General features: G+C 35.8%; 1 protein-coding gene across 1 annotated transcript in view; it reads left to right on the forward strand.

The window, feature by feature from the left end:
* Positions 1-810: 810 nt before the first annotated feature.
* Positions 811-21,529, forward strand: part of FIGN (fidgetin) — a 127,603-nt gene continuing 106,884 nt past the window's right edge. Inside the window, exons 1-2 of the mRNA XM_011990997.1 lie at positions 811-985; positions 1,751-1,920. Of these exons, the coding sequence (XP_011846387.1) occupies positions 1,896-1,920 (25 nt within the window). The 5' untranslated portion in view covers positions 811-985; positions 1,751-1,895. The remainder of the gene's footprint in view (positions 986-1,750; positions 1,921-21,529) is intronic.

The following is a 21,529-nucleotide window of genomic DNA, read 5'->3' on the forward strand; positions in this document are numbered from 1 at the left end:
GAATTTTCCCCCTGAAGTTGCTTCTTCTAAGCAGATCAAGTCGTTTTCCGGCTGGTGCTGGGGCCCCCGGGGAGGGTGCCGGTGAGGTCCGGGCTCTCGAGACCAGATCCCGTCCAGTGCGCAGAGTGGGTGGGGGAGGGCGGACGGGCCGCAGCTGTCGAGAGGGCCGGGAACCGGCAGGGAAGGGCCCGTGAGCCGAGGAGCAGCGGGGCTCTGTCCCGGGCCCTCTAAGGCAGGCCGGGGAGCGCAGGGGCAGGCTGGTCACGCGTGGGAAAGAAAGGCCCCTTCCCCCTACGGCGCTGCTCCCCTTTCCCCAGGCTGAGCCGCCCGAGAGTGCGTGCAGGGAGAGCTGCGAGTCCCCGCGCGCGTAATCATGACCTCGGGGCCCCCTCCGGGCCGCGTGAGCGCGTCGGCGAGGCTGGGCGGCCGCCGCGGCCCCGGCCGTGTAACATGACCCGAGCGGCCGGCCGGCCGGCGCGGCGCGGCCATTGAGCCCTCCCTGCCCATGAATCTCTGGCGCGTCTCTAGCTCGCTCGCCCGCTCGCCTCCCGCCTCCCTTTCTCCCCCTCCAGCTCCGCGGGCTCCGTGCGCCTCTCCCTCTCCCTCCTGGTCCTCCCGCTGCCCGTCTCTCTCCACTGCCCGCCTCTCGCCACTGCCTCCCGTCTTCTCTCCCTCACGGCAGCCTCTGTCTCTTTCTCCCTCTCTCCTTTGAAAACTGATCTTTGGCTCTTAGTGTGAAAGTGATTTGAATTTGGCTCGGCGGCGCTCTGCGCCTGCGCCCAGCCTCTGGCATGCTGGCTCCTTCCAAGCAGCTGTTTTGGGTTTGAAATTCCAACATGGCAGAGGCTGCAGTCCGTCTTCCCTTCAAAAACTTGGAATGATTTCAAATCATAGGCACCTTCACTTAACCCTAGCTTCCATTCATCAGCAAACACATCGGATCGATGCTACGCTAACCTATCGGGTTCTCTCTCCGCGCGTTCAGGTAAGAGGAGCTTCGTAGTTTTCTACCATCTGTTTAAATTTGTTTTTGTTTTATTTTTAAAGATTATAAATACATCCAAGACCTGTAATTAAAAGAGATCTTCGAGTTGTGTCGTAAACATTAAATTCAATTTCCACACGTTTCTATTCTGTACGCCAACCTGCTGTCTAATATCTCTGTTCAAAGTAGCCCTGAAACATTATAATGCATATTTTTGCTGCTTAATCATTGCAACAATAGTATGGGATTAAGAGTTCGCGATTGCAAGAATCTCGCTTTTCACTATATTGGGCTTACTTATTACTATCTTTTTACTTCAAAAATAAAAAATAAGAAAGCGGAGCCATAGGGTGGGGCTAGACTTTCTTCGGGAACTAACTTCTAAGTAAATAAGAAGTGTAAATAAGAATCTTGCACACACACAAAAAGTTGAGGTTAAATTACAATCTCGTGGCTGGGGGAACGAGAAAATGTCAGAAGATCGGTTGCAGAAAAATGTAAGCACATCATCTAGGAGGGGGTACAGCGTGGTGGGCGTATTGTTGGCAAGGAACGGGAGAGAAAGATGTATAATTTAATGGTATATACAATCCACTGATCCTATTACCGTCCTCCCCGGAGCTCTTGTTAGTTTCAATGGGAGTGAGTGAAATTGACATGGACTTGCATTCCTGGTCATGTGCTTTTTTTCCTTTCTTTCTTCTCCTGTGATCTGAGATCCCCTTTTTGTTGATGTTGCTTTCCCCCTTAATTATATGCATGTAGGTTAAATGAATACCTGACGAAAGGGCCCACGTTTCAAGGCAGTGACATTTGATAGCTGAGAGGAAAAGTGGCTTTAATGAAAAGCAACCTTTGGAATTCCTGCTTGTGAGAAATCCAATTCAGCTTTTTGTGCTGCCAGCAAGAAATGATCAGTAGCACCAGTGTTTATGGTATGTCAGTTTTGGAATTTACTTCCTTTGCATCTAAATAGGAAAGACAAATGAAATAGCATGATAAAACCATTGAAGACTGCTTGGCAAGCAGTTGCTCATGATATAGAATTCCTTTTTCTTCAAAATAAAATATATGTTTAATGTCACCATGCTTTTTTTTTCTTTTGCTATCACTTGTTTGTGTATTGCAGTTTTGATTAATATATTACTTGAATCCACTTTTATCGGTTTTAGCTGTCATCCAGAAGTTGCACGTTACTAGTAATGCACTGTATGTATATAACTGCTGAAGTCAAGTAGTATGTAAATTAGTTAAACTCAGTGTGGGTTTTTTTTTTTTTTTTTGGAGGGGGGAGGCTAGGCAAAGGGGAGAGGGTAGGAGTGTTGGGAAAGATTACTAACTAATGAAAGTATATCTATGTCTATGTACACACACAGGAACAGGACTGGATGAAAATTTTATTTTTCTCAATCTATTAATGCAGTTTGACTATCTGCTCTTGATGATTGCACTTTGTGGAGTAATCGGTTCTTCCGAGTGTGTTTTTTTTAGGGGGGTGAGTGAAGAGGTATCTTTTACATGAAAATAAAAAATATATTTTGATTGTCCAAAGTCCTTGATGTCTTTTAAAGAGCAAGGATAGGTTTTTTCTTTTTCCCCTTTCCATTCACTCGTCTGCCTGTCAGCGCTTTTTACTTTTAACTTGTGACAGAATTAAATAATCAGGCACTGAAATGGACTTCGTTTGAAATCGCTCTTTCCTCTTTCTTTACAAAAAAAAAAAAAGTCAGTTAAATGGAGTGAGAGGGGGTTTTCAATAGCTCTTGTGGCAGTGCCCTGTGTACACTTGGTGATATTCAATTAAGACTGAGAGGGACCAACAACAACAAAAAGATGTTAAAGTATTTTGCATAACCAAAGGATATGTCCACTTTAGACTGGTTTTTTTTTTTTTTTGGTTGTTGCTATATTTACCCCATGACCATTAATTCCTCCTGAAAAGAGAGAAAGAAGGAAAGAGAGAATATGAAAAAAGAAATAACAGTGGGGCAAAGCTGCCAGGGGTCTGTAGTGTGGCCGTGGTCACTGCTCTCTCCTAACACAAATGTGAATACGAAGAGAGGAACTACAAGACCCGTTGCGCGACATACACTTCTGGTTGGACTCTGGTGACTACTGAGCTAAATACACACCACACTTACACGATAGGAAGGATTTGATTGAATTTTGCATTTGGAACTTGTTGACTTTGAAGCGATCAATAAGAAGACTGTTTATTTTAGATGCACATAATTTGCCCTGAGAAATGTTTTAAGGAGGAGAGAGCACAGCTTTTTTTCCCCCGGAGCTGTTGGAGCGAATGGGATTGCCAGATGGGCGATTTCCCTCTGTGATGTTAAAGCTGTAATATATATTCAGAGCAGATTGGGCTGCTGCCTGTGATGAGGAGGATATTACATTTATAAATTTTAAATCGGAGCTCGGACAATGTGCTGAGAGCAGAAATTGGATGGTTTGACTGTTCACCGTATTGATACTTAAATGTGATTTCTAGGTGGCACTAATAATAATCCTTGCAATAATTCATGAAAAACATATTGGCATAGGCAATTATATAATTCATGACATTTAACAGCAGATTTGAGTGTGTAAATTGCCCCCCCTTAAGTCTCTGCTTACTATTAAATAATAGTCACATAATTCATTTCTCTATGTTTAAATGTCCGATGTTCAAATGATGTTAACTTAGGAGCCTTGTTATCACATATTAGAATACTAGGGGTGAAAGTTTATATACATATATATAAAGTAGACACTTGTGTATATGTATAAAGTGGCGTTAGTGGCTCCTATTTTCTAGTTCTTTACTCTGATTATTTTTAGATTTTGTTTGTCTCAAATGTGCGGCCTAAAGGAACCAGAGCTACAAACCTAAAAGACTAGAAAGTGGGCAAGTGCTCACACTCTGGCAGCTCTGCTGTTGCAAATTAAAAGTGTGTTGTGGTCAGGAAATGAAAGCTACAATGTCTCTTTTGAACAAGTCGTTTATCAAGAGAAACATCTATCAGGGACTGCCTTGTCACATTGATCCTCTAAAAGTTAGGTCCGAGGTGGAAGCTGCTTTGATGTTTTTGATCCTAAATTTAATACAACAGAAAAAAAGCAAGGATATTTTGACCAATATAGATTTTTAAAAATGTTTCCTGGAACCAACAAGATCTATTTATTAGGATTTCACTATGTGTGAAGTTTTCTGGACATAACAGTTGAAAGGTTGAAGGGGAAATCCCAGACTTTATAAATTGATGATTGTTAGAATATACATTTATAATACATTTAGTGATGGCTGGCTTCTTGGTGCACATGGAATGGACGTTTTGAACAGATTGTTCAAAAGCAAAATTATTTTGAAAGAGTATTTTGGAAGAATATGTAGAGAGTCAAGAGTTTTTCATTCATTCAAATTTTAGTTATCCTCTTACCTTCTTCCTCTCTTTTACTCCTTCATTCTTGCTTCTTATCTTCATTATATTTGTGACAAATTAGCTTTTATCTGGAAAAGAAACATTGTTTCTACAAAAACCGTGTCCCCAAAACATGCTTGCACACATCGTCTCTATTGTTTATTAATTGTGCATGTTTATGGTTATCAATATAAACTACACGGACACATAAGTCCTTTGGAATTTCAGCTTAAAAATAGAGGTATCAGATTAAACATGCTATGTATTCTTGAATAATGAATATGTTGTATGCATTATTTAAAATTTAGAAAGTATTGTTAGGAAAATGACCAAGTTGAAACAAAATTGTGAAAGCAGTTAGAAGCAGCCTGCTTCATTTTGGGAGGCAAAGATTCCAAAGAAGTGTTTCTTCTTTGAAATAGAGTTTTTGGATACTTGTTTTACACTGCTGGAGGCAACTTGTTATTTCATCTGGGTCTATCATCAAATAAGAAGGGAAGAGTAGGGTGGGAGTTTTGAGAAGTGTAATACTTGCTAATGATTCATGTCTGAAATGAAAGAATCATAGCAGGGTAATAAAGTCTCATTGTTGTTTTCCTGGAAGAGGGTAAGACTTCTGTTTGGAAGCTGTATGTGTGAGTTGATTTGCTTTTCTCTTCTCCTAAAAACACAGTTTATAGAGTCTCTTTGGAATTATTTCAAGAAACATCTTTTTTTTTTTTCCCTGAAAATAGAGTGTTTTTCTTTCTCCTGACTCTATTGAAATCAGTAAGATTCTTAAAACTGTATCTGATATCTTCTGAGTGAAAATATGAGGTTTTAGTCTTTAGTCATATTTAAGACTCCTGTAGCAGAGTTTCCAGGGCTGATATTTTTTTCCTTCCCATAAATAGAAAATAGTTTTTGTTTTTGCTTTTTTCATGTTAGGCAGGAACTTCGAAAACCTTTTTGTAGGTAGTTACTTCTGATAGATATACAAGAGTGCAGAAATTTCATTAATTACTTTTAGGTGATAATATAAGAGTGTAACCAGGGGGAAGAAAATAGGAAGTTATTTCCAAGAATCTATGGAGATCATCTGTATTATTACTTGGCATTTCTAAGATAGTTTAAGATATAAACCAACTGAAAAGATAAATGAGTAATTTCATTATAGGTTAATTATTTTTTTTCCTGAGCTTCTGGTTGTCACCTTTTAGAATTTAGTGTCTTACTCAGTACATGCTTAGGGACAGATCCACAAAGTTTGGGAGTCTGCACTGTTTTTCAGAATTTTCATGTCAAGGTGAAGACAACCATGCTAATACTTCCCTGTTTCTGTCTATGTGAGTATTTGGATGCCTTGAATGATTGCCTAATTAAGTAATCAGTTTTAGTGGTCCAAAATCAACAGAATTACTAGATGTATTTGAAACAATTGCAGGCTTTTATGGTGTGAAGTTTCCAGTTTTTAGAATCTTGGTTTAGTAGAAATAGAAAGGTGCTGTTTTACCTTTGATCAATATATTCTTGAGTGCAGATTTCACATACTACTCTTTATAAAGTACTGTGTTCATTGTTGGAGAGCTAATACATTTAATTACCAGGAATTTAAATTGATTTATAAATTTTTGATTGGAAGAAACTATTCTGCAGATGTTTGTATGAAATACTGACATATGCTACTGATCGATAGAACTTGATTAATCAGCATATCTGCTGTTTTTCTTGAGTCATTGATAAACTAGAATAAACAAATGGTACAGAAAAAGCTACAAATTTTAACTCTCAATAAAAAAAAAACTTATGTGTCTTTCTTTTGAGATATACAAGAGTTAGTGTTTTATTGAAATTGGTTGAGCTTAGAAATTATTTGGGAGTACCACTTAGAATCTTGTAAATCCCAAAATTCTGCCTTTCAATTCACACACACACACACACACACAGCAAGAGAGAGAGATTGTACCTATATATTTGTTTATTGAAAATGAAAGAATTTGTTTGAGATACTGCAAATAAATGGCCAGTTTAGCAAGTGCTTTCCATGGTTGGATTTTGTCATTTTCTTCTTTTTTTCCTAAACTTGAATTTTGAGCATTAACATTTTCATTTAACTTCTGGCAGAAATTTTAAGCATAGCTGCTTTGGTATGGTTGCTGATTACTGATCTTTTTGATATTTTTGATGTTATCATTTAAATGGCAATTTTATTTCAGAAATGTTTATTTTAAAAAGTAAAATAGTAGGAATAAGGAGTATGAACGAATATACTCAAAATAAACGGTACCTTGAAGTTCGAAGCAAATCAAAAGCAAGGGGTGTGCTAAGTTTCCTTAGGGCAGCACCACAGGTGCCTGCTCAGAAGCGCTGCCTCAATACAGCATATCCGTAAGTACCTGTTGACAACAGTAGTCTTAGCTGAGACTGAGGAGGCAGAAAAGATAGGTGATCAGAAACCATCAAAACATGAGATATCATATGGCACTTTCTGTTAATAATATTTACATATTTTATGCAACAAATCTGCTTGTTGTCTTGTTATTTGAATATTGACACTTTGCTTAACATTGCATATGGTGGGCTGTTGTTTCAGGGTGTATCAGAAGCAGTAAATCCAAAGGAGAATTTCAATTTAGATGTATTTATGTTAAATATATGTATAAATGGATATGTTTGCTCATATTTTAGCTCTCATGACTTTCACAAAGCGTTTATAGTATCACTGCTTCCAATCATTTTTGAAACTGATACATCTTGAAAGTAGAATGCATGATTTATTATATGAAGGCCCAAGGTTAAACTTTTTTACCCTATAGCTCAGCTTAAGTATTGGTATTTTTGTGTTGGGAAATGTTTTTTAGAAAGTATGTTTTGTAATTTTGGAAAATTTGCTTCTCAGTAGGTTTCTGTTCTCTTTTCATAGGATGAGGAGCTTTTAAACAAACAGTTATTAAGGATATATAATTTACAGTAAAGTTTTTTATACTACAGAATATGAAATGTAAAATACCTATAAAATGTTTTCTTTTACCCCATTTCATTATGCTGAAAATACTTTTACTCTGTTTCTTTCCTATGTTTTAATTTCTGCTGGTATTTTACATATTTATTCCATTCTGCTTATGGATATATTCCTGGAATGAGAATAGAAACTGCATTATACTCCATTTAGCTATGTGTGTATATATATGTACACACATATGAAATATATATGTGTGTGTGTATATATAGAGATATATTTTGTTTTTCCCGATTCAACTGTTTGCCTTATGTCAACTGGATGCTTTTTAAACAACTGATGATTAAATGCCATTTATTTATGAGAGTAAACTCATCTGATAATGGGGGACCTCTACTTTCATGCATTAGTTCATGATGAAATATTATTCTTGGAAATAGTAACATCCCAAATAAAATTTTAAAGGTAGTGCAATGTGAAGCCGTGGGTTTCTGTATGTCGTTCTAAATGTTTTGCTTATCTTTTGACTTATTATCCTTACCATTAAGAGACATTTTTACCTTCACCTAGGACCAGCTACATAATTTCTGAGGCCCACTGCAAAATTAAAATGTGAGGCACTTTGTTCAAAAATTAATTTAAAGACAGCAACACAGAGCATTAAACAAAATGCAGGGCCCTTTGCTGTGTGGTGGGGTGGGGGCCTGTGTGCCTGAACAAATGATAGGGCGATGAAGCCAGTCCTGCCTTCACCACCTACAGACTTTTATCTGAGGCCAACTTTGTGGAAGTCACTAGGTTTCCTATTGGAGACTGACTGTTCCACAATGATTCCATGTGCCTCGCCCAGAAAGATACTAATGAGAGTTGAGTAAGAAAACGGATGGGAAATGAACCATGAATATCTCCTGCTCTTTCTATAACTGAACTGGGGATTGAAATATTTGCTTTTGTCTCATCTTGCCCTGTATCTGATATATATCCTATACATCATGTGGCTTTTTGTGCAAATATTCTTAAAAAGAACTTTTTTTTTTTTAATGGTTTGCATGTAGTTACATACTTCAATACTTATTCCCAGGCCCAGAATAATTGGGATGGGAGAATTTCAGTGAGATTTGTAGTAAGAGCTGAGGAGGTTCTCTGTTGCCAAGTACTGCCACTAGCCCTCCTAGGTTAAGGCACAAGAAAAATGAGTATTTTTATGTAGAAATACTACATTATCTGATACAAAATGCTGACCATTAAAAAAATGAAAGTATACTCATTAAGTGACAGGAAGGAGGGGCAAACTCCCAAATAACATTGTTATAATAGTATCAGTATTGATACTTTGACATTAGAAAGTGGTATTTTAGCTATATAAACATGTGGTGACAGCTGTGTTAAAGATGAAAAGTAACTTATGCAGTAACACTAATGTTGCAGTATCCTATATTCAAATCCTGGACTTAGCTTCTCAATTTGTATTGCAATAACCTCCCTCTCCCTGAAAATTAGAGTCATATGACTCCTTTACCAACATTCTGTGCTGATAGGTGCACAAAACATTTACATCGTTGCTTCCCAAAGTACTTCTCAATGAGATCAAACTTCATATTGAGATACCTAAAACTGAATTTTGAAGTCAAGTGGCTTTTTCAATCAAAACTGAGATATGATGGAATGTCCAGCAAGTATGGATCTGAGTGCACTTGAAGTTGCACCATTTATTTTCAAAAGATATTTCTCACATCAGATGACTCTGCCAGGAAGGGAAATATCAAAGAGCTTGGAAAAAGTAACTATTCTTTTATGTAATCCAAGACTGGGGTGAAAGTGGGGGGCTTTAAAGATATTTTTGAGGAAGAAAAAAATTGAACTTATTTTGAATGCCTTGTTAGACTTTGTGGGGAGAAATGCTACATATGAGACTTTCTAAGAAGAAAAATCTTTGCCCTGTGTAATAAGGCACTGCTCTCCACACTGATAGGCACTTTAATGAAAGAAAGCTTGGAAATAACTATTATAACAGTGTCCCATTTAACTAAAAATTTATCCTACAGTTTAGGAATCTTTTTTTTTCTTTTTTTAACTAAGCCATTGCCAACTTGAAATATTTTAGTAGGTAGCTAGCCACAATTCATGTTTTCTAATGTTCTGTGTTCTATCTCCAAATTCCGTAGTATAAATTTCAATTGGGACTCTTCTTTTCCTGCTTTAATCCTATACTTGGAATCTTGTATTTTCATATTAAATGTTTTGCTTTAAAAATGATTAAACTAGGAATGTGGGTAAATAAGTGGCAATATAGTATATTGTTGTGCCAAAAATAGTTTTTTAAAAATTTTTCATGTGTTCGTTTCTTTTACCTTTCGATTTCAAATTGAATATTGTAAACTCTTTCTTTTAAATCATATACCTCAATCATGCTAAATTATAAATCTTAATTAGGTATGACTCACTGATTTTAATCTTACAAGATAATTATTTTGAGTAGGATAAAAAGGTTCCCTTAAGATTAAAGGCATTTTCATTACAATCCCCATTTTCAGATCAAACAAATACTATGAAATAAACAGTACTATTATTCTTTTATGCTTAATAGGTTTTACTTTTCAATTAAAGTATATGGGTGAAGAAATAAGGCTATAAATATGGCAGTCTTATTGTTTGCAAACTAAGTGCTTTTGATAAATTTTACTGCTAGGAATTACGTGGATCTAAGGGAATCTTTTAAATAAAAATTACAGTTTTGATTATCTAAATGGAATATGTTCTTGTGCATGTGCATAGATATATTTCTTTGTGAAGGTATTGATGTCAGGGACACTTTTGGTATTTCTTTATGAGTAATTAGGTTAACGGGGTTAGTTAGAAAATGTATCCTTTCCTGGAAAATGAAAAATTACATTCAAGCAGAGGTAAAAGAGTAGAACATATTCATGACTTTAAGTACTTAAAAAGATATTTTATGAGTCATTTTTGAAGACTAATACCCAATATGTAACTTGTTAAGAATAATCGCCATTTTTACTTTCTAAGGCACATCTATATTAAAACTGACTTTCTATTCATGACTCGCAAATCTGGAGTCAATTTTAGGCCCAACTTACAAAAGATGTGGGTCTTATCCCCCCTGCCCTTACCGTGGTGTCCTATGCCTGTAGAGTCAGTACTGTACTGACTCTACTCTACTCCATAAAAGAGTACAAAGTTCTCTTTTAAAGAGAGATTTCCATTTGCATTATTCAGAAGATTAAGCAACGTTTTGGGGAGGGAAATACTGATAGGACCCAAATGTAGACATTGGGACCCTGAATGGCTTGTATCCTTGTCTGACAAACTGGAAGGAAAAACATATTACCAGCTTTGGAATTTTATATGCCTATATGAACAGTGCTTTTTCTTTCTCTGGGAAGGTTTTAAACATACTATGAATACAATAAGTGTTACCTAATTGGAAAAATATGTTTTCTATAATTCTAAGAGTACTAATCAACCAATCATCAATATGAATTTACTCATGGATAGTAAGATAGTAGAATTTCATTCAGAAATGGATGTTCAGTTGGAGGTGGTATCGCTTTAGAAAGAGAAAAAGATTGTACATAAGCAAAATTCTTTTGGGGTTTTTTTTTAAAAAAACATGGATGTGAAATCTCCATCAATAACATTTTTGGCTGTTAAAGTATTACAAAAAAATGGAAAGCTCTTTATTATGTTTTATTCTTTAATAAGCCTCGAAATGCACACATACAGTGCTATAACGCCTTTTTTGTTTACTTTTTTGATTTTTGTCTTGTTTTGTTTTAGCATAAAATAAAAAAAGCTTATAGGTAAACTATTTTGTACTATTTATTTATAAAGATATCTAGTAAGGACAGTACAACATATAGTATAGGTTTGTTTATAATGATGGGTAAAAAATCTGCAATTTTACCACCATGTAATGACAGTTCCTTGAAATTTTACCCTACTACACCAAAATGCCACAGTCACTAAGATGGGAGGTGTTGCTGATATATGATTGGAATGCACGTGTATACTTAAATACATAATTTTTAAAAATTGTCTTTATTTTCTAGCAGCTTCCTGGTGTCCTTTGCTTAGGGCTAGGGGGAAAATGTTTTCTGCTATTTTGCTATTTGCATACTCACCAAGAACCTTGCTGTCTAGGCCATCTTCCTACCTACCTAGCTGTGTACCGTTTTGAAGAGCTGTTTTTTTCTTTTCTTTTCTTTCTTTTTAAATAAATTTTTGATATTTATCTGCAAGGCTGGTTATTACTTGATCATCTGGAAAATCAAATTTCATTCCAGCCACTGGAATATGATATTTAGATCATGAGAGGTAGTTTGAATTAATTAAGGGGATAATATTAGGCTTTATATTAGGGAAAAGTAAAGCAGCATTTTTTGCCATGGATAACCTGCCCTTCTTGATGAAAGACAACATGTAGGAATAGGGGAAGTAGGCACAAGTTCGAGAAAGTCATTGAGGCAAAGCTAAGGTTAAAGACTCTTTTCATGTGGTTGTTACACAAAATGATATTGGCAATTCTGTAAATTAAACCCTAATATTAATTATGTAAAAAAACTTATCACTTATTAAGAATCATTAACTAATATTCAGTAAAGAGCATGTAGCACTATTTTAACAAACTGTATTCTCCATTTTAGGAACAACTGATTCTATATCAAATCCTGACTATATGGGATTTGTGAGTATGCAAATTAAAAGAACTGTTCTCATTTTTGTCTCCATAATTTTAAAACCTGTGAATATATATATATATATATATATATATATGTCTTTAAAGATGATTCAAATTATTCTCAGACTCTTTTTTTTTCCTCTGTCAACATACTCAAGTATTTAGGCCACAAATGAAGTGACAGAAGAAAATCCAGTGAAGATGGAGGTATATGTCTTTTAAGGCTTCTTTTGGAAACTAATGTATTTATTGCCATTATGGAAGTTGAAATCATTGAAGTAGTTAATACTTTGAATTGGTTTTAGAAAAATGTGATATTAAATTTTATATCAATTCAGTAAATGCTAGCTGTAACTTCATGACCAAACAGAAACCCCAAACAAGCAAAATAAATAAATAAATAATAAAAAACTTTTGCCTAAGCCCTACACTAGATCAGTTTGATGAAATTTTAAGCTCCTCAGATGATTCTAACGTAAACCAAACGTTTATATATCTCAAGAGATCTTAAGATTTTCACCTTTTAAGAAATGTCATTCTTCCTGATTTAAAGTTAGGAAAATGAAGATATCTGTTCAGAACTGAATATACTAATGACATGTACAGATAGTTCATCATCTGGCTGAAGTTCAACAACCTATCTAGACTTTTGAAAACATTTCTGTCAGGCTTGCAAGAATACCTCAGGAAAGTAACAATGATGAAGGACAGCGTCAGCAGAAGCCCACAGTCTATCATTTTGTTACCTTGGGTAAGCCATTCAACCTCGCTGAGCCTTGGTTTTTAGTTTACTTTTTTATAAAAGAAGAGATGATTCAGGTGATCTGATGACGACTAAGATTTCTTGCAGTTTTGTATACTCCATGACTGCTTTGTCATGGACTAGTGAACTCATGTAACTTGGACCTTGCTAGTCGTCTAAAAGATGCAAAATATTTTTGTTTCTCTTAAGAAACTCCAAAAATTATCCTGGAAACAATGTAGAAAGCTCAAGGACCATTTATTACTTTGTTAAGCCCATCAGAAGAGTTGATATTTCATTAAATATGCTTACTAATTGGTTGCATGCAAAAGTGTCAGTGATTCTAATATCTTAAGAGTTGATGGATATTAGTTAGCTAATGCTTTTCTCCTGTAAGAGATTTCAGTAGAGTGGCAATCAGATTAACTTAAGCCGTGGAGTTAGGGACCTCAAATCCTTAAAATATTTAGTATGAAAAGTGGACTTTTATCAAACTGAAAGCAATACCTTTTTTCCTGTACTTTATCAGCAACTAGTCTTTGTTCACTTTCTTTTCGCTTCCTGGCATGTTCTTCTCCACTTGTTGAAATCCTACTAGGACTATGGTATCCTGGTCAGATGTTGCGTCATCCATGAAGACTTCTTTGAGGCACCCTAATTAGGATTGATTTCGATGTCTACTTAATTGTCCCTTAGAACATTTGAAGTGTCTCCTTTAGATCTCTTACTATCATCTTTCTCCTACTATAGATTGCTAGGCATCTGTGTTTCTCTATTATGAAACTGTAAATTTCCTGAGAGCACACACATCTAATTCATTTTTATTTTTAATCTCCTCAACATATGTGTATAGTATAAGACCTATAATAGGTATTCAATACATGTTTGGTGAATTGAATTGATAAAAGCATAGGAGACTATCACTTGGTTAATATTTTATTTTATTTATTTTATTAGACGGAGTCTTGCTCTGTCACCCAGGCTGGAGTGCAGTGGCGCGATCTCGGCTCACTGCAAGCTCCACCTACCTGGGTTCACGCCATTCTGCTGCCTCAGCCTCCCCAGCAGCTGGGACTACAGGCGCCCGCCACCACGCCTGTCTAATTTTTTTGTATTTTTAGTAGAGACGGTGTTTCACCATGTTAGCCAGGATAGTCTTCATCTCCTGACCTGGTGATCCACCCGCCTCTGCCTCCCAAAGTGCTGGGATTACAGCCGTGAGCCAACGCACCCGGCCGGTTAATATTTTATTAATCTTACTTTAAAAAATTAAAAGATGATTTTTAAATATTTAAAGAATAGATCTATGAAAATTGTATATTTCATTAAAAAATTGAAATTTCTATATTCTTTATATAATGTTATTACCAAAGAAAGACTTTATAACCCTGAAAAATAGTTTTATAATTATATACTTAAAAAGGGGCTTACAGTCATTAATTCTATTTTTGTATCTCTAGATAGGGAGCCTTTAAACTCTTTTTAAAAAACATTATTATGCTATCTTTAAAATCTTATAAAACATAAACCTATAGACTGCTTTGATTATAGGTGTAACAAATAGCTTTAAATCACTATTCTCTATGAAATATTTTTTTTCTCATGTGTTTGCACACAGAAAAATTTGAGGGCACAGAATCATGAAATACTAGACTCTGAGACTTCCATATTGACTTCTTACCAATATAGAATTGATCGACAGTTGGCCATTCTGCTTTTGGTTGAATGTGGGAAAGAAATACCTCCTAAGGCATTTCTTTCTATTTTGTCCTTTCTCTGATAAATAGGCAGTTTGCAAATGTGTGCACTATCAGCAGTCAAGACAGATTTCTTTGGAAACATGATGATATTGGGGTGGTAAAATGTGAGATGCAAACTAGTTGATCTAGAGTTGATACTATAACTTAATTTGTGAATGTCTTTGGTTAACATTTTAATTGGGACCTTTATCTAACTAAACAGTGTCTATAAATTTATTTTGTACTGAATACTGGGCAGTAAACAATTTAGCTGGGATTTCACCCCATAACTCTGTCTTTTAGGTGTTCAATAGTTTTACCAGTTGGGTTTGTGTGCTTGTGGGAGGGTCAGCTACTTTCTCAAATCTGTCGTGAATGTTACCATAAATAGCATTACAGTATTTCTAAGGCAAATTCAATTTGATCAAGTGTTAAATTATAATGAGTTAGGCAACAATATTTGACAAGATTTGTATTTTATATTTGTGTTTTCAAACCTAAAGAGGTACCAGAGAAAAGCATTTGCTTACATTGCTTCATCAAACAACCCAGAAAAAAAACAAAGACTCTTTTGTCATTCTTTTAAAAACACAATTTTACTAAGAAAACCTATAACCTTTACTGAAAGCTCACTCATTTTCTTCCAATTTGGGCTCTTGAGAGCTGAAAAGTTCTAGATGCTATCTTACCACTTCATATTGAAATCTAGTTTGATGTCATACACTCTATGCAGAAGAAAGTATCTGTAGTGCTGATTGTTGAACCTGAATTGTTACAAAGATGTGCCATTTAGTGAGCTATAATGGACAAATGTTGCTTAGTTAATTGTATAAAAACACTGCATCTTCAGCAAAGGGCTCTAATAGTAAAGGACAGTACATTGTAGGTAGAATAATAAAGATTGTGAAACAATATGTTAAAAGTAGCAAAAGCGTTTTTGCAGTGTGACTACAACAGTGAAGACCCATGTGTTGCATTCGTTTGTTGAATAGACACTTCTGGTTTTCTAGAAACCATTCAATATGCTTCAAGTAAGTTAAAATTGTTAAAATATAAATTAAAAGCCATCAGATTGAGAGTAAAGGCCACAAATTGTAAAACCTTATAGTGGTAGCTTGCCAACAGCCAAATTAAATCCAGGGAATATTTAAAAGATAGAGGCTTAAAATTCTACTTGGTTTATAATCAGAAAGCTATGGGGTTTTAAACTAATAAAAATATTCATGAGAATTCTTTACATGTAAAATGCCACCCATTTTCCTTTACCCTTCTGGTAGAAGAAAACTGGGTGATCCTTCTCAAAGGGTAATCATGTAAGTTGGTGGCCAGAAAGTATGAACCATGGTTAAAAGCCAGTGGTTAATGGTTTATTTTGTTGTCTGCCTTCTTTTGCTCCTTCCTCCTTCCCTTCCTTACTTTTTATTTATTTATTTGGTTTGACCCTATATGCATAGTTGACAGTTGTCAGTAATAGAATTCTTGGCTAGATCTACACATGGCAATTCTTGAAAAATATGAAACTATATTTGTCCTTTTGGCCTACAATCTGAATTAAAAGATAGAATTATTTCAGGTCAATACAACTACATGGGTGCATGCACGTGTGCACACGTGTGTGTGTGTTTATTCAGTAGAGCAACTTGTCTTTGCAACACATGACAGTGTTGAAAGCTCTTTCATTCTGAATGGACCAGTTTGTAGCTCCATACAGACACCATCTAAGTGAACCTATTTAAATATCTTTCCAGATTCTTAACTAAGTGGTGCAAGTCTGTCTTGGAGGTGGCACTTATTTGTCCCTTAGGAGTTAAGTTTGGTTTGATATTCAGTTGAAGTGTCAGTAAACAAGATTTATGAGAAATTAATTAAAACTAAAATTGAAAATGGATATTGAGGTGCAAGTTTATCCTAAAATGGCTTGAGTATATTTGTCCCAAATGCATGAAAAGAATGTTTTCTAATGGACTCTTTTAATTGGAATAGAAATTAATCACAAATAAACCATGTAAAATTTGCTATCATGATACAATTGTTTTCATTCAGTGGTCGGCCACGCCTTCTTTTAGCCCTGTCTTTGTCCAGGGTTTAGTTTAGTCATGCATATGTCCTTGAAGAAATGTAGCATCTTTCACAAGATTTTGTACAAGTGAAATCAGATACCAGTTTTTATTGCAGAACCAAGCCTACAAATGTTTCTCTTTAAAGACATTTTTAATAGAAACAGTAAGGTATAAATCATTTAAGCAATTACCTGGACATTGTGGAAATGGGGCTTGGCTTTTTCTGTAGCCCCAGATGTTTCCAGATTCCAGTAATAACCCGGTCCAGATATTTACAGCTTAATTTTCTGTGCATGTGCACTTGTCCACAAATGGCTCCTATTTCCCATTTTCTGTTGGACAACTGGGCTACTTAGAGGTTTAAAAAAAAATGATTTCAGCTTGGGTGATGACAAACGTTAATGGTGATAATAAGTTGCTTCTAGAAACTTTGATCACTTAAAAACATATAGAGGCTAAATTTTAGAGGATTTTATACTAAGAAATAAACTGTTCAAATGGCATTTTGCTTTATGGATGAGAATGGGATGAATAACCTCCCCCATCCCTCAAAATTTTAGTCTTGATATGCTATGCTATCAAAGTGATTCTTTGGTTTTTTAAAAAATGCATATTCTGGCACTGCTTGGGTTATCATGCAGGCTGCTAGTTTTTCTTTGCATCACTACCCCACAGGTTTTCTTCTTCTTACTAGAAACTAAACAAATGGAAAATAATGATTGGTAACCATCTGCTGTGCAGAAATTTTACATATAGCAGTTAACTCTATTTTAGAAAACAAGACCAAATGAGTGCATTATACTGTTGCCAGTAAATAGCAACAAGCACTAGAGCGTTCCTTTGGACAACACAGGCACACAGGGAGCCAGTATTTTGTTATGGGAAGTCAGTTGGTTGGACTGTGGGGCTGAGTGTGCCCAGACATTTACTTGTGTGTTTGTGTCTATGTGCCTATGTCTGTGTATGTATGTGAAGAAAGTGATTGCTTCCTCTCTGCCTTCTCCTTGTGTCTCCTTACCGCCATAATTCCCGTCATGTAAATCAAAGTAATGCAGATGTAAATAAATCAATTCAATCACATCATCCTAAATCTTTTTATTCCCTTAAGAAATAAACTTAAAATCCATAAAGTCAGACAGAATAAAGATTTGTAAAAGTATGTAGGCTTCAGATTGGAATCGTGGTTTTCTTCATTGTACTTGTTACAATGAGTAGTGGCTAGCCAATGCATCTTTAAATTATTCTCTTGTCGTATCTTCTGCCTAAAGAAACACCTTAACAGGAAATTAGATTGAGTATATGTACAAAAGATATTGACAGGCAATGATTATTCATATAGCTGCTGTTGAAGTATGGATATTGTATTGAGGGTAGACGTATAACGAAATAGACAGAAGTAAGCGGTTACAAAGAATTTATTCAAATGGACCAGGTAAGGCCTGATTTTATAGTTATCCATATAATCTGTAATCTGTCTCTCCCTCTCTCATTCTCTCTGTCTTATATATATATATAATCTGTTTATTATATCAATATACTTAGGCACTCGAAACATATAATCTCTCTCTTGCTTTCTAACTTTCACTTATTTGATACGGGGATTTTGCTATACAGCAAGAAAAGTTGTTTAAAATGGGCAGTATATTGAGTTCAAAGGACCCATACAGTTCATAAATTCTCTGGTGTCTACTGGATTTTTCATCAGGGAGACTTCCAATAAAAATGATCTATTTTAGAAATAATATTGTTTAGTAGGTTGAAATGTGGTGTAATAAAATTAGACCTTCAGTCTTCTAAAGTTACTACTTAGATGGCACCCTTGGGATGGTAAAATGGCTGTATAAGCAGATGAATCAGACAGTTCCACTGATGGGTACATTTGTCAGTCTCTGTTACAGATATAATATATTCTTATATCTGTAATCCTGACACTGTTACATCCAAATGAAATCAACATGAGGTTGTCATCTTTAAGCAAATATGTTAAGTGTTGTCTTTTGTGCTTTGGATTTGAAAGAAAGGGGCCCAGGGGAGGCAGCATCATGCAAATGGAACAAATCCCATTTCTTCTGAGCTGTGCTGTTTTTCCCCTCCATGGCAGCTGGCTGTGTTATCTTTGTGTGTTTCTCTGAGTGCTGACAATTCTTTCAGTGATCTAAGTTAGGGCACATTAGAAAGTGGAAGCAGCTGTCTGTCGCTATACTGAGAGACGTGTTTGCTCTACTGCAAAGATGAAGGACCATGAATCCTTGACACACTCTCCCCCCTCCCCCCTGTACTTTCCAACATGATCAACATTCAGACGCACAGATTGTCTGCTTGGACAGTTTTTTGTTCTGACTGACAGCATCTGGCATAGACAAATTTAAAAATACATAGCATGCCATGCTTGGAATTGGAACATCCCTTTTTTATTAATCTTCTCATTTAAACCATTCATTTACATTTCAAGAAAGGTTACAGCTTGATATGGTTGAAACGTTGATTTTTAAATGAATAACCTTCTAATGAAATGTCTTGAATGAGTACCAAGCAGCCAGTGTTCATTAAAAATTACACCCGATTAACACGGCCTTGAGAGCCTGAGAGGAAAGGGATTTCTTATTGTTTTAATCCACAATGCAATCCAGTGTTTACCTTTCTGGCACAAAGCGAATAGAAATGATGCCTGTACTTGCAACACTTCTGATATTGAACACAACTATGATATCACCCTTAAGCCCACAAAAACACTTGGTCTTGTTTAATCAGCTTTCTTTCCCTCTGAAACCCTCAGAGGTGTCAAATTTTTTTAAAAAACATTACATAAATACACCTCTCTCAAATGTCCCACCCCTCCATCACCCCAAAATACTATGTCTCTATGCCCACATCAGAAAAAGAAAAAGCGTATATGTTTTCAAGTGGAAGAGTTGTAGAAAACGCTTTTAGGTTCAACGCTTCCCCTGACCCTAGGATGGTGGATATACATTTATTTGTTTGCATTACTTTGGTAATAAAACATAACAGTGCAAAAATTGCTCTCTTTCTCTGCCCCACTCACCCCCACACACATTCACATTGCTTACCCATTCTCGATTCCATAGTCAACCTTACCAACATGCCTAGCATTCATGTAAAAATAATATGAAAATTGGCCATATCAGTCAGGCTTTGGACTTTGCATCCAGGGGCGGAGGTAGGAATAAGGGGAGGAGAATCCTCCTTTTATCATGCATTTTAGACTTTTCATATCACTGCAGATTTCAGCTGTAACTACTCACTGCAAGGGTAGCTACAGTATTAAATAGTTCTAAGGGGTGTTTGGAGAAGGCAAGTGGTGCAAAATTGTAATAAAAATATATTCAAGTGCTGGGTAGTAAATATGTAAAGCAATGTACTGGATAACTTGGAAAAACAGGCTTCAGAGGGAAGTTCAATTAACAGTTGTAAGCAGAAGAGGTGATGTATTTCTCCAGCATGTGTAAGAGGTCACTTGCTTTAGGATAAATTTTGACGAATTCCAGAGAGAAATAAATGCTGAAATAAAAATGAAAACAGATTACAATTTTATATCAAAGGCACTTTTAATTTTTGAATATGATAGGGGAAAATGACAAGATTTTATTCCATGGATTATATATGATTACTTTTTATATTTTGCTAACGTTTAAATTGTACACTTATTTTACTTTAAACTGTTATTTAAATAAAAGAAATCTTAGAAATGAACATTATCTTTGAATCTGGAATCAGTTTATCCAATCACTCCTCAACCCAGATCTTGGCTCTATAAATTTAAGGTAGACATAATTTGGTTGCTGTTTATCCTTTCTTTTTTTTCCTAAAAGCTAGTGGCAGGGAATCTAATGGGAATGGATCTAGTTCCAATGTTTTTATTGCTAGTAAACGTTTTATAATCAACATTTTAAATATAAATTACATCCTTTGTTATTTTCCATTTTGATTTTTTTAATGACCAGTTTTTAAAGGTAGTGCCAATGTGCATATGTAAGCAAACTGGGAATGGGTTAAAGTACACAATTCCCTTGTGTAAAAAGCCAGGTTTAGCAGTAATGCTTTTAATCTGGACTTGTAGAAGATTCAGGAGCATCCATAGATCTGCCTCAGTAATTACCATACCCCAAGTGGCACTGGAAGAGACATTTGCCTAAAAACTTGATGTCTTCATTACGCTGTTTACATTTTAATTAGAAACATGAAAATTACTGATTCATAGAGACAACTATAGTTTAAGTGGTTTCGTTCACCATCCAATAAATCATAAAAAAACCCCACAGTTGGCATAAATAGTTTACTAGGAATCATTCATGGGAATAATGTGTTGGCACTATAAGCTGCTTAAAATATGTTTTTATTTTACCAGAGGTAGAATTTGCATATAAATTAGAGAATGGCATTTTAAGTTGACAGTCATTTATGCAGAATACCACCCACATGCAAATACATATATGGGCGTATGTGTGTACTTTCTTTGAGTTTATAGGTTTTTGCAGTATTGTGGATATAGATACATACCCAGCCCTAGCCTATCAGTTTTTAAAATGCGTGTCCTCTTTTAAAGTCCTTTCAGAAATGCTGTGGGTGTTCTAATGCATAGCCACAACCATGTCTTATTTGGTGGGTAGTATCAACTTGTAAAAAAGAAAAATGTTTATTTCTTGTATATGTATGTCTGGAAAAGGAGTTGCTGTTTCATTTGCTCATTCATTCCCTCTTTCCTCTCTCTTCCATTCGTTCTCCCCTAACTTTTGCATGTACCTGTCAATGCTGCTGCCCTAAAACTGCTCCCAGTCAGAGCGGCTGGAGTGAAGCAGGGTGGCTGTCAGAGTCCATTCCTGAGTCAGCAGCATGTCCATTGCCTGAATCTTGCGACAGTCACTCATCTAGTTTTTCCTTCCCCAGGGGACAGGCGTCCTCCTCATCAGCAAGGAGGAATGACCCTTCTGACTGGCATGCTCAAAT

The sequence above is a fragment of the Mandrillus leucophaeus genome, unplaced genomic scaffold (genome assembly GCF_000951045.1).
Source record: "Mandrillus leucophaeus isolate KB7577 unplaced genomic scaffold, Mleu.le_1.0 Scaffold389, whole genome shotgun sequence".
NCBI lineage: Eukaryota > Metazoa > Chordata > Mammalia > Primates > Cercopithecidae > Mandrillus > Mandrillus leucophaeus.